Below are 16,934 nucleotides of genomic sequence, written 5' to 3'. Positions count from 1 at the left end.
CTACAGTGGTAGGTACCCACCATATCCTTGCTTTGCAAGCAGTTTGAAGACCCCAGCCCAGCTTTGCAATGGGCCTCCTATGTCAGTGGACACTCAGTCATGGGCAAACTTGGCCTTGACAGTGGCAGGCAGCCATTTAAATTCCCCCCACCCCACCCACACACCCCGCCAATGTAGCACCAATCCAGGCATTGTGGGAAACTAAAATGGCAGCCAGAGACCCAGGACAGGCGTTGGTGCTGGTAAGCCCTGCCAAGGTGCTGGGGCTTCAGCTCCCAAGGGTGCTGCTGTGAAGGCCTGAGAAGGGATGTCAGAGAGGGCAAATGCACTTCTGTTTTAGAGGAAGCAGAAACAACATCTGTCCTCAAAAAGCTGATCTTTAAGGGCAAAGATTCCATTTTCTGTGTTAAAATGAATAATGTAAGCTAGAGAGATGGTAATATTCTGTCTCCATTCCTACAGACCCTGATGGCTGTTGGCCTTCACTCAGCCACCGGCACTTTGAAGTTCCATGTCTGCCCCATGTCTTGGGGCTCAGTCCACCAGCTACAAATCCACCGAACAGTAACATAATCTAGCCCAGGTGTTTCTCAGCTTCTCTGTAGTGCTTCTGCAGCAGACCAAAGGCATTATGGTTCCTAAGTTTGCTTAAGGTCTCCAGGTGCAGTCCCTTCCTCCCTGTCTCCATGCCTAAGAGGCAGCGTGTCCCCATTTTACTTCCATTAGCCTTAGATTAATGGCACTTCCTGCCCAAGGGCTCAGGACATGGTGCCATTGCTCCCCCCCCCCCCCCAGCTCTGGCTCAGGTGGCTCCCTGTGCCCTCCCCACGGCTTCCCCTTTCCCCCTTCCTTTCTCCACAGGCAGCTGCTCCTGGAGCTTCCCAGCCACGCAGCCCTGGACACGTCTCTTCATGTGCGCCCCCCTCCAGTGCACAGTGGACCCTGTAAGTGAGGCTGGTGATGAGGGCTGGGAAGTTCAAAGCAGGGGTGGGGAGTTTTGCTCCTCCGCCTGGCGGCTGGCCAGGCCCCTCCCTCCCTGTGCAGTGACCCATGGGGAGGGCTGGCTGCAGACGGCCCCCTGGGGTGCCAGCCAGGGACAGCGTCTGGACTGTGGCTTGGAGCAAGGCCCTTTTTCAGAGGGGCTCGCACAGCGCATGAGGAAGCCTCTGGCTGCTCTGCCTGTGCCTTGGCAGCCTTTCCAAGCGTTGCAAACTCCTGCTGGAGAAGACGGAGACAACTCAGCATCTCCTAGCAGCACTCTCCCCCCCCCCCCAGTCAGGAGGGAAGGCGATGGGGCGGAGGGCAGCCCAGAGTGTTTGCCTCGGCACATTCCTTTTCCATGTGCAAAGCACAGTTCACTGGCTCTGATCCACACAGCCTGCAGAGTGGAAATGGGAAAGAAAAATGTCCTCTCCTTATTCTTTGATTTGTTTTTTGAAGTGTTTACTGTTTGAGGCACATTTCTTTTTTAAAAAAATACACATCTTTTATTTATTTGTATTTAATTTATGATTTATGATTATCCCCCCCCCCAAGCTCAAGGGGGCATGCCTTGTTTTCCCTCCCCCTCCCTCCATATTTTATCCTCACAAGAACCCTGTGACGTCAGGTAGGCTGAGAGTGGGTGACTGACTCCAAGGTCAGCCAGGGAACTTCCTGGCTGAGGGGGGATTTGAACCCTGGTTTCCCAGCTCAAGGCCAACATGACACCAGGCTGCGCTTTCACTTAAATAAATCAGGAAGGAAGTGGGCTGACAAAGTGGCTTCTGTTTTTCAGATACCAGGCTCTCTATCAGTACAGACCCCAGAATGAGGATGAGCTGGAACTTCATGAAGGGGACCAAGTGGATGTCATGCAGCAATGTGATGATGGCTGGTTTGTGGGTGTGTCTTGGTGCTATAATTTATGGGACAGGGGAGGACTGTACAATCCTAGCACTGGAAAGTGGGCTGGGCTGTATGCTGCTTTTCTGGGGCCTTTGTTATGGCCTTGCAGGTCTCCTTTCCCTCCCACCCTGGCCACCAATAGCCTTAGGAACAGGCTGTCGTGACACTGGCTGCTTTTGCATGCCAGGCTTCGTGTGAAGGTGCTGGCTGCCAAGGAGGGAACCACAGCAGCTCCGCTCCTCCTTGGGCTTTTGAGGTCAGCCCATCACAGCATGGAAGCCAAGGTTTGGCTTATAAGGCATGTCATCTAAATCTGGCATCTTTGCTAAGTTCTCTCCTTCTTAACCACAATCTGTAGCCAAGGTTTATCCTATGGTTACAGGTCATGGTCAAGAAGGAGAGATTTTAACTGTGATCCCAAGTTTGGACAATATGCTAAGCCTAACCTTGGCTTCCCTGCCATCGTGTGCCCAGGGAAGAGCAAAGTGGGTGCCAGCGCTCTCTGGGAGCCAGCACATTTGTCAGGTCATGGTAATCCATACTTTGTCTTGCCATGATGCGCAAGCCATGCCAGAGTATCAGTATCAGACAGACCTCAGTTTCAAGTATCAAACTCAGCATTTGGCTTGCAGGAATGTGATACCTGTAGAGTATGACACTCTACCCTTGCATCTCTATGATGCAAACTTTTTACCTGGCACTGGTCACTGCCCACATGCCCATGTTTTAATTGGAGCCTAGAAACGGCAAAAAGTACATTGGACCTAAGGTCCCTTCATTTTCCCCTGTGTTCACCCATTGAATAGTCCAGCATGGTGTGGGTGATGTAGAATCATTACCCTCCAGATCATGCTCTTGAGTAGCTGCAATAGAGCCAAAAGTTCCGGAGAGGCCCCGAAAACAGGGTGTGGAAGGACATAACTGTGGCCAAAAAAGCTGGTGCTTCAGAGTGAAGAGTGAATCAGTGCAGTGAATTAGTGCTTCCTTAGAGGCCAATATTTATTTCAAAAGGTTTTTTCAGGACACTCCTGGGAAAAGTTTCTACTGCAGGGTGGGCAACCTTGAGCCTCTTTCCTTCATCCGGGATTCTTGTTTTGCTTTTGTTTGTACCTTAGGTGTCTCTAGAAGAACACATAAATTTGGCACTTTCCCTGGGAATTATGTTGCCCCTGTGTGACTCCTCCTCGACCAACCCCTTGTGTGCCAAGTGGAAACGGAATCTGCTGCTCTTGTATCCGGTTTCCTTGGAAAGATGCCCCACAATCTGTAGACAAGGAGCAAAAAGAGGTGGTCGTGTGAGAGCCAGCCTGGAGCCCAAGCTCTGTTCAAGGAAGGCCTTGCTGCTTGTACCCTGGAGTTCCCTGTTCCTTGGCCACCGCCTTCCACTTCTGTGTCTTGGCTTCCTTGTACAGGGTGGTCACACTCTAATGTCCCCCACCCTCCAGTATTTATGAAGCATCATCATTTCAAGCCTTTCTGTGACAAGCAAGAGACTCAGGCTAAGCAGACAATGCAGATCACCTCCTGGGCTCTTTGTTTCCTCTTTGTGGGCAAATCTGGGAGTGCCAGCCCTTCTGCCAGCTCTCATAGCAGCAGTGCAAGGTGGAGATAGGATTGGGACCCTGTGATTGCCCTGCATCAAATCTCCAGAAAGATCCTGCTTCCTTGCAATGGACCACAAACACTGCTGTGGTGTTCTGCAGACTCTGTAACCAATGTCCCACCACAACTGAAGAGTTGACGGCGCTCTCTGAGCACCCACAACCTTCTCTGTGTTCCATGGGAATCCATGGACCCTGCCTAGAGGAGGCTGCTCCACCAAGTGTATGCAAGGCCGTGTGGCTACCAGTAGTAACATTTTTGTACCCTGCCCAACTTCCCTCAAAGGCTTTGGCTGCTGGAGGTCCATCTAAATGGTCTCTCCATCTAAAGGATTCCTTTAGAAATTTGATCAAAATAACTTCCAATCATTCCTGTGAGTGGATGCACTATCTTGCTTGTGTTAAACTAAAAGATGTGATCACTTGGAGAGTTAGCAGATTCCTAGGGCTACTCTGCAGCTAGAGCACACTTTGAGCATTCCTTTAGCCTAAACTCTCTGTCTTTACTTACAGTTCATCTTCATCCTCCTCCTCCTCGCCTAATTTTGAGCACCTGCTACAAAGGGTTTAATATTGATACAATTGTTGGGGGTCAAAGGAAGGAAGTGAAGGGGAGAATTCAGTCCTGTTACAGTTACTGACATCTGTGCTAATTGACCCCAACTAAGAAGCAGTGGGGTTACTGCTTTTGCATAAGTGCCCATTGTCCACAGCTCCTCTCTGAAGATGCATCTCATTCCTGCCCCCAGCAGCAAATGCCAGACACCGTTGGAGACCCGCAGGACTCCTATCCTGGCATTAGAAATCTGGGCCTGTTTGTATGTTGCCTGTATCCTGCCTTTAATCTCCTTGAACTTTCCATTCTGGCAGTCTCCTTTCACCTCCAAAGTGAAGGGTCAAGGGTCAAGACCGGAGGGAGATTTCTAGGTCTAAAGATATTCTCTAGTGGCTAGAGTAGCCGCAGCTTGAGCTGTTCTCAAACTTCTAGGAGTATGCAGCTGGTGAGGCAGAAAAAAAACAGAGGAAAGAGACAGTGGGGGATTGTATTGGGCCAAGAACACTGTGACATCTGTGTCTCCTGCAGCCTCTTGCATAGTGCTAACAAAATTGTCCTCCACACTGCAGCAGAACAGCTGTGCAAGTTGAGAGAGTCCCACCCGTGGAGAGAAGATGTGCAGGTTGGGACCAGCCCTGGTGGAGTTGAGTCTCTGCTCTAGGTAAACAACAGGGGCTGCCTTTTGTTTTTAATAAACATGGTAGCAGCACCTTGCAGGTTCAGACTCAGCATCTTGGCTCAGTGGCTTCCAGACTCTTTACCTTCAAGGAAGCCTTTCCTGCCGCATATGCCACAGAACCAGCACAGAGCAAAGGACTGTGGCGCATGCCCAAGTTCACTGGTCCTCCCTATCATGAGGCAGTGAGGCAGCTGCCTCAGGTGGCAGATGCTGGAGGGGCTCAGCAATGCCCTTCATGGGATCGGAACTGTGTGTGCCATAAGCCTGCCCTAAAGTAGCTTGCTTTCATCAGGTGAGCACTGTGCAGGATGTGATCCTCTTGCCAGTCTTAGGCAGTTTAGACACCATACCTTTAAAGCACCCCCCAAAAAAATCATAGGAACCATCGTTCCATAGTTTACCCCTCAAAAGCTACAATTCCCATCACCTTTAACAAGCTGGTTTCCAGGATTCTTTTTTTTTGGGGGGGGGGGAGGCAGAATCATAGAATTGTAGAGTTGGAAGAGACCCTGTGCTTCAAATGTGCCTTAAATGTATGGAGTGTGTACAGCCTCAAAATGCAATTCAGGTGCCTCACTGAAACTTAGTCCTGGTCCATTCAGCTTCTGAATGTGGAACGAAGGGGGGGGGCACCAGCGTCTTGTTTGTCTCCAGCAGCAAAGTGTTGGGGGCAGCCCTGCTGTCAACCCATCACTCCCTTGAAGCAGCACTTTTGCAAGGAGAGTTTGGTAGAGACGGCAAACTCTCTTGTGGGAGAGCTCCTCTCTCTTCTCTCTTCTCTCTCACACCTTGGGAGGAACCCCAACCACCACTATTTGAAACACCCTCATCTAGCATTTTGGATAAGACTGGGTCTCCTGACCTGACACATGATTCGGAGATGTGTTGTGCCTGTGCTGCACAGCACCACTGAACTTGGTCAGCTTGGAGGAGGCGAGTGGCTGTCTGGTTCGCTCTGGGACAAGAGAGTCCTTGATATTATTGCCTATACAGCTTGTCCTGCCAATAAAATGTCGCTGATCTAAAGTCAAGTGTGGCTCTTGCCGTGTTGTTTCTAAAGTGTCCACAGATTGAAGATCCCACAAAAGCAGAGAGCAAGAGAGCACTATCTTAAATGGCTAATTTTGGGAGCCCTGATGGGTGGGAGATAGACAAATTGACTCTAGAAGCCCTGTCCCTTGGGAAGTTATCCTGTGTGGTATAGTGCAGCTCTTATTTACTTCATGGAGTTTGGCCTGGAGAACGTCTGGCTTGTGTACTTTTCTAGAAAGGCAGTGTAAAGTCTTCAGTTGTCCCTCTGCCATGTGTTAATGTTGGAAACATTGCCGTTTGGATTTTCTGCCTGAGGTACCAGTGTGAAGATTCCTCTGGTGCAGAGGCATGTTGGCTGAGCATCTCACAGCAGGGACAACAGCCAGCCTCTGCCCTTGGACCTTGACAATCCTGAGCGCCTCAGGGGAGACTGCATCCCCTAATTCTGCCATGCGAGATCCAGCAACATCACAGTTTAAAATGGAAGGTTAGAGAGATCCCCATACATTTGTTTATATACAGAGCTATTTAATGTCATTTGCAAATCAAATACTATTGTGTGAGAAAGAACAAAACAGATTTGCAAGGAGTTGAGGGGGCAGTGCCTTATTCTGGGGGCACTCAAGGGTACACAATACCGGCACATTTTTTTTCTAAAAGAAAAGCAATTTGAGGGGGTATTGGGAGCAGTAAATAGTGTAGAAACAGCAAGGAAGAAAATTCAGGGTAGATAGTGGGGGGAAGAAGCCCTTTCTAGGGCTTCTCTGATCTCTGACAGTTTCCCCCCTTCCTTTTGAATGGCTCTTTTCCTCTCTCTTAAAGGTAAAGGACACCTGGATGGCTAAGTCCAGTCAAAGTTCACTTTCAGGCCAGGGAGCTGGCATTTGGCCACAGACAACTTTTGAGGTCATGTGGCCAGCATGACTAAACCACTTCTGGTGCAACAGGACACCGCGACAGAAGCCAGAGCGCATGGAAATGCCAATCACTTTCCTGCCACAATGGTACATATTGATCTACTCTCGCTGGTATGCTTTCAAACTGCTAGCTTGGCAGGAGCTGGGACAGAGCAATGGGAGCTCACCCACTCAAACTGCCGAACTTGTGATCAGCAAGCCCAAGAGGCTCAGTGGTTTAGACCACAGCACTACCTGCGTCCCTTTACCTTTACCTCTTCCTTTAACAATAGCTGGATGTGCAGAAACTGAGTAGCTGAAGATTTTCACATCACTTTTATTTTGTTAGCTTGATATGTCCACAAGGCACATATCAAGCTGCTGACATGAGCAGGTCAGTAAAAGCAAAAAATGGCAATTTAAGCCTCTGAGATGCAAATACTTCCTCTGTATATAAAAGTGTTGAGAGAGAGAGAGAATGCAATTGGGTTGTTGCCAACAAAGTTCTACTTAGAGTAAGCCCACTGAGCTTAGTGAATCTAAATTATCACACCCATTGACTTTGATGGGTCTACCCTGAGTAGGACTACCATTGGATACAACCCATTGATCTTCTGTCTCTGTCCCTAGATGTCCCTGCCCACAGCAGAATGACATGCTTGTTTTCCAGTAGTCAAGTGTACACAGAGATTAGCATGGAGGTAGGCTGAGCAACATACCTGAGCTTGGCTGGGTCTGTCTTTGTCAGCTGCCTCCCAGCCTTAGTCACTTTAGGGTTTTACAGAGTTTATTGACTGACCTCAAGAGACAGAGGGAATTAGGCTTCAGGGCAAAACAAAAGACCTCTCTCTGGCTCCAGACACAAACCTATTTTGCAGACATGCCTTCAGTTTTTTATATTGCCTGTGCAGAGGGGCTGTGATCGTCTAGGGTGCCATTTGGGAAGGGCAATCTTCTCCCTGCCCCTCACAAATATTTCACTCCCTTGTCTCTCTAGACAGACAGATGCTAACAGTAACACACAATAAAGCTCCCAGGAATCTGCCTCATACTTCTTAAGGCCATTGGCTGACAGCTTCCAAGGGTTTCAGGCAGTGGTTTCTTACAGCCCTACCTGAAGATGACGAGGATTAAAGTCATCCTTAATATGGAATTTATTGCCATTCGAGTTAAGGAATCCACCAACAATCTACTATTTTAGATACATGCTTCGGACTTTTATCCACCTAAGACTTTGCTGCCTTATACTTTAAATTATTATTGATCATCTATTGGTATTGTACTTTTATCTATATTGTTCATGGTGAAGAAATACATAATAAATTATTATTATTAAACACATTTCACATCATTAAGCCACCAAAGCAGGTGCACACAGTAAAAGTGGAATAAAACACAGAATACAAGTTCTGCAAACACTAAAATCAATTTAACAAACTCTAAAACAGCAAAACTAATAATCAAATTCCAAAAACAGCAAAACCATTTCATCAGATATAAAATTGATATTCCGTAAATAAACAAACCTAGGATCTGCACTGCAGCATGTGGTGCCCCACTGAGGTGCGCCCTTCTCTTAAATTCTGGAAAGAAAAGCATATTTGCTTTTGTACCATTATTTTGCTGAAATGCAACACATTTATTTCTTTTTAAAAGTTTTTAGTAAACAAGTCTTCGCAGAGAGGATTGCTAAAGTCACTTCAAGATACTTCCCTCAGATGGAGATGAGAGAGATCAGCTGGTACTAAAAATATTGTTAGTCTAAGCATTTTTAATGGGCTAAATTGTCAGAATAGAATCTGCAGGTTTCCCCTTCTTGCCCTCTCTAATGCATGACAATCCTGTTTCCTTCAGCTTTAATGGATTACAAAGTGTGGAACCAAAGAGACGCAGTGAGATTTGCACTTTAACTTATAGTGCAAACATTCTATCATTGGAGTAAGTGATTAAATTTGATGGGAGAGGCAAGACATTGCCCACCCTGCCTCCATTCTGGTTTCACTCTTTCAGGTCAGTTTTTCTAAGGCTGCAGTGCATTTAGTAGGGAGGGACCAAGTCCCGTTGAACTGAATGGGGCTTACATCTCCCAAGAGAATGCATAGGCCTGAGCTGTGCCTTTGTTTTTAACTAAAATATGGTGTCAAAAGTCTCATAAACCAAATTCAAAAATTGCTGAAGTTGAAAGGCCAGATGTAAGACCATCTCTTTGCAAGGCCAGTGAGGCAAGAGCTCATTCATTGTGATTTGGAAGTCTGCCTCCTTCTGGCAGCTCCTGCGGTTGAGCTGGTGCCAAATGTATTGCTCTGATTTCTTTTGGACCCCATCAGTACGGCTGAGAGGGAGACAGCCCAGGACCCCCATACCAACGGCCCAGGCTTGTGCCCCAAGGAGGTCACACTGGTGCTGCTGACACAGCAGTTTGACTTCACCCCCGGAGGAGCACTCCATTGTCTCTCGAGACAGGCAGAGGCCAACAGCAGCAGCAAGCCCCACTGAGTGCAAGGGGCTATTGCCAGGGCAGGACTTTGGGGCAGACACCCTGGGCTCAGCTCACTGGCATGGGCAGAAAGGGTCCCAGAGGTAGCAGGGCTGGCTTGCCATATTTTGAAACAAGTGAAGTGATACACATCACCATCTAAGGGAGGTGAGGCCATTAAGCCCCAAGTCTAAAATGCCCTGTTTACTCACAGGTGAGTTCAGACACAATCTGTGCTGGCATCAGGGGGCCACTGCTGGTTCCTCAAGGATGCAGGCGCTGCTGCTGCTGCCCCTTCTTGTCTTGACCTGCGTAGGAGGGGTGTTGGTGTTGTCTACACTGGTTGGCAGAGGCTCTCCAGCCCCCCCTGGAGATGCCAGAGTCTGAGCTTCAGGCTGCCTACATGCACAGCAGATGCTCTGTCATGGAACTACGCTCCTTCCTCTGGGTTAGGGCCCCTCCTGCTTCTACTGGACTACCCTGGACTTCTGCCCCAGAGCCCTACGCTGATGGTGCCACCACTGGCAGTGCAGCCCAGTCCTAGATGTGTGAATGTTTTCAGATGTGAGCCCCACAGAACTCCAGGAAGCTTACTCCCATAGATGTTATGGGTTTCTATTGATTGCATAACATGTATACACCGCTTGATTGTAAGAAAACTCAATGTGGTTTACAAAGAAAATGTTCACAGTTGCAGCCTTAGCTTCTTTGCATTAAGATGGATGTTCCCAGAGGGCAGTGCAACCTGGGAGGGCTTTTGTCTCTCCCCCCAGCCCAGAATGGAGAACCTCTGTGCTTCCAGATGATGTTGGTCTAACTCCCATCTTCCCCGGCCAGCAGAGCTTGTGGTCAAGGGCAACCCGGGTTGAAGTCCAGCAACATCTGGAAGGCCACAGATGCCACACCCCTGCTTTTGGGTTTATCCGAAGCACCTATTGCTGGAAGTGAGATGATGGACTAGTCAGTCCTAGATTTTGATCAAGCAGCATGTTGAGAGCCGGGTGGTGTATTAGTTAAAATACTGAACTGTAGTTGGGGAGAGCCAGGTTTTCATCCTCCCTCGGCCACAGCGTTCCCTGCAGGAATTCTTTTCCGCCTAACCTCCCTCGCAGGGTTGTTGTGCGTAAGCAATGGGGACGGGGGGGGGCAGAGGTCTTTCTCAGCCTCGGGTCCCCACATGTGGTTGGACTACAACTCCCATCATTCCTAGCTAGCAGGACCAGCGGTCCGAGATGACGGGAGTTGTAGTCCAACCACATCTGGGGCATTCAACCCGTGCTTTCTCGCTCTCCAGTGAAGAGCGAGCAGGGGCGCCGCGTGGTCGCCTCTGCCGCGGTCTCTTCTCGGCCCCGCCGGGCGCAGCGAGAGCCAAGCCGCAGGGCAGCAGCAGCCGCCTTCCCCGGCGCAGCCTGCAGGGGCTCCGGAAGGAGGCGCTCGCCTCCGCTCCCTTCGCCGCCGCCGGCCCACCAGGGAGGCGCGTCCGCCCCTTCGCGGGAGCGAGGAGGAGGCGGCGGCGCGCGGCCAGAGCAGCTCGGGGCGCCCGGGGCAGCAGCCGCCGCCGCCGCCTCCTCCTCCTTCGCCCGCCCGCCGCCCGGTGCTGCGCTGCGCTGCTTTCCCGCTGCCGCCGCCGCCCGGCCTCTCCCTCGGCGCCTTCGGGCCCCCGAGCCCCGTCCCGCGGTGAGTGTCCGGGGGGGGGGGGCAGCCCGACAGGTGAAGTTGGCGCAGGAGCTCCGCTCGGGCGAGACTCGGGCTGCGGGGCTTCGGGTTCTGGGCCGGGGAGGGAAGAACCAAGATCTTGCCCGAGGTGCGTCCCGTCCTCCCAGTTCTTTGGAACTCCCTGCCTCTTGAAGATTTTGCGCGCACCGTACAAATTCCCTCGCTCCTATTTCTTTCGGGGATGCTTTCCGCAATCAAATTAAGCAAGTTATTTTTGCCTCCGGTGTCTTTTTATTGGGGAAAGGGTGGGGGCTCTTAGTTTTGATTGCCCTGTTCTTGTCGCCTGGCTTCAATTGTTCTTTTTAGCTGTAGCTTGAAGGAGATCTGTAAATAAGAGTAAACAGATCCCTCGCCGGGCGAACGAGACTCGCATTCTGGCGTTTCAGGGGCATTCAAGAGGCTTCGCGAGTCGGGCGACTGATGGGCTCCCCTTTCAGGGAGAGAGACATCTGGCCCAGAAAATGCTGCTTCTTCCTCCCAACTCCTTCTGTCCTTCTGTGCTCCTCTCCTCCTGGAAAGGGTGCCGAGGCTCTTCACAGAATTCAAGCGGACAGGCTCTTGTGCTTGGAGCTTCCAGTCTGCAATTTGCCAGAGGGGAGGCCACTGAGGAAGGGAGAGGTGAGCAGGTGTGTCTGCTTTTTGGCTCAGGTATATCCATCACATGGAGATCAACAGGACTTCAGGAAGCTCTCCTCAAATCAGGGATGGGGAGCCTGTCACTCTCCAGCCGTTGTGGGACCCCATTCCCCTGGCCAGCATGCCTAGCGGTTGAGTAGCATTCCAGCAGCATCTGCAGGGCCATGGCTGTCGTGACTGACGTGGCACGTGGGGAACCAGCCTGCGGAGAGAAGCTCTTTAGTGTGGATCTGGTTTGAGAGAGCCCTCACTTGTCTGGGGTGGGTCAGGGAGCGCACCTTTGAGTCCTTCCCGGCACAATCCCACCCTCTTGAGTGTGGCTACGGAAGAGACCTTGAATGCTAGCGGAGGACAAGCTGACGCCATCGGGTGCAGGAAAGCTTATGCCTCAATAAATTTTCTTAGATTTAAGGTGCCCAGAGTCTTTCCCAGACCCCCTTACCCCCAGGAAGAGTCTAGTCCAGGCATAGGCAAACTTGGCCCTCCAGATGTCTTGGGACTTCAACTCCCATCATCCCTGACCACTGGTCCTGTTAGCTGGGATGGTGGGAGTTGTAGTCCCAAAACACCTGGAAGGCAGACTTTGCCTGTGCCTGGTCTAATCCTTTGGAATGTGGTCACCTTGTGTCAATGTTGTCTCTGAACAGAGGTCTGTCTCTGGTGGGCTTGCTGATTCAATCCCTCCTCCAAAAGGTTTGCCCTGAAATTGGTTCTCATTGCCAGCTAATATAATAAAGAACATCGTGCCCTTGAGCATGTGCAGTCTTTCTCTCCATTCAATAGCTACATAACAGCAGCACTCTCCCTGCTTGTGATGCCAGCCTTAGATCAGGGGTCCTCAAACTACAGGCTGCTGTCCAGATCTGGCCCGTCAGGGTCCTGAACTCGGCCCGGCCAGCAATTGCAGAACTCACCGCTGTCTGATGGGTCTATGGTGAAAGGAAGTACAGCATCCCATGTGCGAGTGCGACCTTGGCATCCGGCGTCTGTCCATAGTGCGAGTGGTTGGTTGCTTGCGGGGAGGGGGGCTGCACATGCAAGAGGAGGGATAATGTGATCCTGCACATGTGCAGCAGGCGGGTCGGCGCTTTTGCATTCTCTCTCTCTCTGGTCCGTGGCTGAGAGTTCCTTTGGCTGTGCTGTATGAGGCAAGAAACTTGAGTGAGGCAGCCGCGGGGGGGGGGGCAGGTCAGCCGCCCCCTGCTTTCCCTTTTCAGCTGTTACGCTCCGAGGCGGGACAAGAAAGTGGCCACTTTGGGGCTGGGGAGCCTCATTCCACCGCCCGGCAGAGCAGGTGGGAGGAGATATTGACCATCTCATTAGCCAAAAGCAAGTCCATACTTCCCATTGAAATACTTATAAGTTTATGTTGATTAAAATTGTTCTTCATTTTAAATATTGTATTGTTTTTCCTGTTTTTTGTGCACCACAAATAAAATATGTGCAGTGTGCATAGGGATTCGTTCATGTTTTTTTCAAACTATAGTCTGACCCCCAACAGTGCCTGAGGGACAGTGTTTGAGGACCCCTGCCTTAGAGCCTGGAGATAGTCGTCATGGCTGGGCACTAATAGCCATTGATGGCCTTTTCCTTCAGGAATTCATCCTGTTCCCTTGTAAAGCCATGCAAGCTGGTGGTCACTGCTACTTATTGTTGGAGCAGATTCTGTAGTTTAGCTGTGTGTGAGGAACTTCTTTAGTCTGCCTGGAATCTCCCAACATTCAGATTCATTGGATGGTTCTGGGATGCAGGTAGGATTAGGAGAGAGTGAGATGGAGAGCAACACCTCTCTCAGTGAAAAATGTTTCTGGGGCAGAATGCGCGCCACCCGGATGCACGTGAACCTGAGCACCTCTCATTTTAACATTCAAGCCTGTTCCCTGCACCCCACATTTTCAGACTCTGATTTGCGTGTTGCGTGTGCCACAGACTTGGCCAGCTCACACAGCTCTTTATGGCAGTGTGGTAATGACAGGAGCGGAGGAGTGACTTGACTGAGCTCTGTGAACACCAGCAGGGGTGCGGCAGGGACTATTCTTGGATGGGTGAGAAGACTTCATAGGAGCCTCCTGTTTCCTCTTCTCATTGGGGTTTTGCCCCAGGACTTTTCCAGTTCTCCTGCATTGATCACGTTTTAACACATCCAGCTAGTGCTATTGTCTGCTTCAAAACCTGTTGCGTTTCCTAATGGGGGGACCTCGTTGGAATGCTTGATCGCTTTCATTTCTTTCCCACAAGTTTGGCATATGGAGTTGACTTGTCTTTCCAAACTGATTCTATTTTGATAGAATCAGATAGCAACTATCTGATAGTTACTAGATAGCAACTATCCAGATGCCTCTGAGAAGCTTGCAAGGTTGCTTCCCTCTTTGGTATGCTGTCCCAGTGATGTAGTGCCTCTGCACATGGAGGCTTCATTTTGCTCCTAGGGAGTGAAATACTTCCTGGAGATAGCACTTAAGCCCTTCAGGCTGCAAAGGTAGACTTGATAGTTACAGAAGATGCATGACAAACATCATCAAGCCAGCTTCTCAGACGTTGCAAAGCTTCAAAGCACTGCAAAATTCCTCGCCCCGTATTTATTGAAAGCAGAATTAATTATGAAGAATAAGTAAGCTTAATTTGCTAGTATTTGGCATGATTGGTACACTTTTCAGAATTCATCTTTTCAAGACACAAAATTTGTATTTCATATATAATGTAATATTTAGGATTGTAGTCGATGCTAGTCCTACTCAAAGTAGACTTACTGAACTTAATGGTCATGACTCAGGACAGTATTCAAATTGCGCGTTCCGTCCGCACAAGGATTTCTGCTTGTGTGACAGAACTTCATCCCTGCTCCTTGTCCTACATCCTTCCCAGATCAGCTCCAAAGGGTTGGGGGAATCTCTAGAAGAGGCATAGGCAAACTCGGCCCTCCAGATGTTTTGGGACTACAATTCTCATCATCCCTGACCACTGGTCCTGTTAGGTAGGGATGATGGGAGTTGAAGTCCCAAAACATCTGGAGGGCAAAGTTTGCCTATACCTGGAAGGAAAGTTGGACTAGATGACCCTTGGGTCCCATTCAACGGTAAGATTCTATGTTGCACATGTGGGAATCCTTGCACTGGCGGAACATGGGCACTTAGGCTTGTGTCCAGTGTAGCACTAACAGGTTTCTTTATTTTGGTGGGTTCGCTATGCTTTGAACTGAGTTGGATGCAACCCTTAGTTCAGAGAATATGCATGGCCCTCAGGCCTCCCCTTGAGCTATTCAGGATCCGCTCCCCCCACCCCAGGGTGTGTTTTGGAGGAAGCTGCTCTCCAGACAATGGGGGGAGCTTTTACTTTGGATCAGCTGCCAAGTGCTGATCCACCCCAATATTTGATCCAGTCCAATAGGGAAAGCAGCAACCTCCTAATCCTGCTGCAATTACACATAAAGCCAAGGTTTGCGGTAAACCCAATTCTTCCTTCTTTCCTTCCAGATGAGGTGTTAACTGTTTGCTCACAGTATCCATTGCTATTTCTCAGTTTATTACCAAGGTAGATCTGGCCCTAAGTTTGGTCTTATCCAGGCTGCATTAATGTGGGGCATCAGGAGTGTTGTGTTAGCACTTCCTCACTTTGCTGTTGAGCGGAGTTCAGGATTTCACGGTGGATTAGTCTCCTGAGAATTTATGTGGGTGAACAGAGGCTGGTGTGACTCTGCTGATTCTCTCAAGTGAGCTGAGGGTGTCAGAGGGAAAGTTTTGCCTTTCTTTGGGACACTCGGGCTCAATTGGAGGCTGTTGCTGCATGCCTTAAAATAGCCAGTATTATAAGGTAGGAGCAAGTCTCTCACAAATAAAGCTCCACTTGCCATTTGATCACTGTTGTTCTTTCATCTGGGCTCTTTTTATCACTGTTAAATCTAATGGCTAATATGGTTCAGTTCAGCTTCTTTTGTTTTAGCCATTTCAAAAGGCCATGTAAAACTTAAATCATCAAAAGATGAGTTGTTGTTGCCATCCATCTGTCTCGGCAGACAATGGCGTGTGCCTCTGGGTGAAGTCAAACTGCTAGAGAATCACAGCACCTGCTGTGGCTGCAGAGACCAGGAACTCCCAACTGCTGCTTGCCTCCCACATTGTTTTTGCTGCACTAGCAGCATCAAAGTGACTTCTCTGGGGCGCAAGCCTGGGCCGTGTGTCTGGAGGTCCTGGGCTGCCCAGATAACAAGACTCCCCTCTTTCTCGGCCTCACTGATGGGGTCCAAAGGAAAGCAGAGCAAGACGTTTGGCATCAGCTTGGCTGAAGGAGTTGCTGGAAGGAGACGTAAAAGGTGCCATCCAACTGTCTTCAGGACTCCACTCCGGATTTGTATAGCCTTTCTTCTCTTGCATGATTTCCCGCAAGGCAGCAGGCATGGATTTTTCCTCTGTGTGTGTTTTCTCCCAAAGACTTTCTCACAAATGAGTATAGCTTAACTTAATGTAACTTAAAAGAAATCTAGGGTTCTTCTGTGATCTAGTTGATAGCATTCCATACTCTGATGTCAGCATGTTATAGACAAAGTATCCTGCAGGCTCTCCGCCTAGTCACAAAACCTATGTGGCCAGAGTTCCTGAATGGGTGCAGAGCCCACGGCTGTTGCACTAAGGCTCCCCTTTCAAGCAGCGGTGGAGAACCAATCCTCCAGGCTACATGGCTGCTCCACACCACTTCTTTGGAACATTCTGCTTTGCATGCAGAAGGTCCCAGGTCCAGTCCTCCAGTATTTCCAGGTAGGACTGGGAGGGTTCCCTACACCTGGAAAGCTGCTGCCAGTCAGTGTAGGCACAACTGAGGTGGATGGGCCAGTGCTCTGACTCCCTAGAAGGCAGCTTCCTATGTTCCTAGATGTTGTTGCATTGGAACTCCCTTCACCTCTGACAGCTGGCCATGCCTGGGGCTCTTGGAAGTCCAAGGACACCTGGAGGGCCATCCGTTTCCTGTCCCTACTTTAAAGCATTGCCCTTAATGTGCAGACACTGGGATGTGTGGCCAGCTGTGGGGGCAGAGCTCAGTCGCACTGTCCTCTCCATGCATTAGATGTACACAAGGAAGGGGAATCTGACCGCACTGTTAGTGAGCAATTGGGAAATAACACGGCTTGCATGCTTCCCTCTCACACTAAGTAAAAGGGCGATAGATAGTTTTAAAGACTATAAGAAGAGTCTGCAAGATCTGGCCAGCGGCCCATCTAGTCCAGCATCCCGTTCTCACTGTGACCAACCAGGTGCCTGTGGGAAGAAAGCAAGCAGGACCTGAACGCAACTCTCGTGAACTGGTATTTGGAGGCATCCCACCTCTGGCAGTGGAAGAAGAACATGACCCTAGCCTTATCCTCCATGATTTTTGTCTAATCTACTGTTTAAACCAACCAAGCTACAACTGTTTTTAGGGTACCTTAAAAAAACACCCCCCTACTTGTGGTGGTCACATTGAT

General features: G+C 49.7%; 2 protein-coding genes across 6 annotated transcripts in view; both read left to right on the top strand.

Annotated features, from left to right (window-relative positions):
* The window catches only part of SORBS3 (sorbin and SH3 domain containing 3), a 65,798-nt gene extending 61,969 nt beyond the window's left edge, over positions 1–3,829 (top strand). For all 4 annotated transcript variants that reach the window (XM_053367017.1, XM_053367015.1, XM_053367016.1 and 1 more), the window contains 3 exons: positions 862–944; positions 1,778–1,884; positions 3,003–3,829. In XM_053367017.1, the coding sequence (XP_053222992.1) occupies positions 862–944; positions 1,778–1,884; positions 3,003–3,064 (252 nt within the window). In that variant the 3' untranslated portion in view covers positions 3,065–3,829. The remainder of the gene's footprint in view (positions 1–861; positions 945–1,777; positions 1,885–3,002) is intronic.
* A 6,887-nt stretch (positions 3,830–10,716) lies between these two features.
* The window catches only part of PDLIM2 (PDZ and LIM domain 2), a 57,178-nt gene continuing 50,960 nt past the window's right edge, over positions 10,717–16,934 (top strand). For both annotated transcript variants that reach the window (XM_053367036.1, XM_053367033.1), the window contains exon 1: positions 10,717–10,804. The gene's annotated coding sequence lies outside the window, so the exon portion shown is untranslated. The remainder of the gene's footprint in view (positions 10,805–16,934) is intronic.

The sequence above is a fragment of the Podarcis raffonei genome, chromosome 15 (genome assembly GCF_027172205.1).
Source record: "Podarcis raffonei isolate rPodRaf1 chromosome 15, rPodRaf1.pri, whole genome shotgun sequence".
NCBI lineage: Eukaryota > Metazoa > Chordata > Lepidosauria > Squamata > Lacertidae > Podarcis > Podarcis raffonei.
The sequence above is the reverse complement of the archived record's forward strand: the minus strand, read 5'-3'. Positions and strand labels throughout refer to the sequence as shown.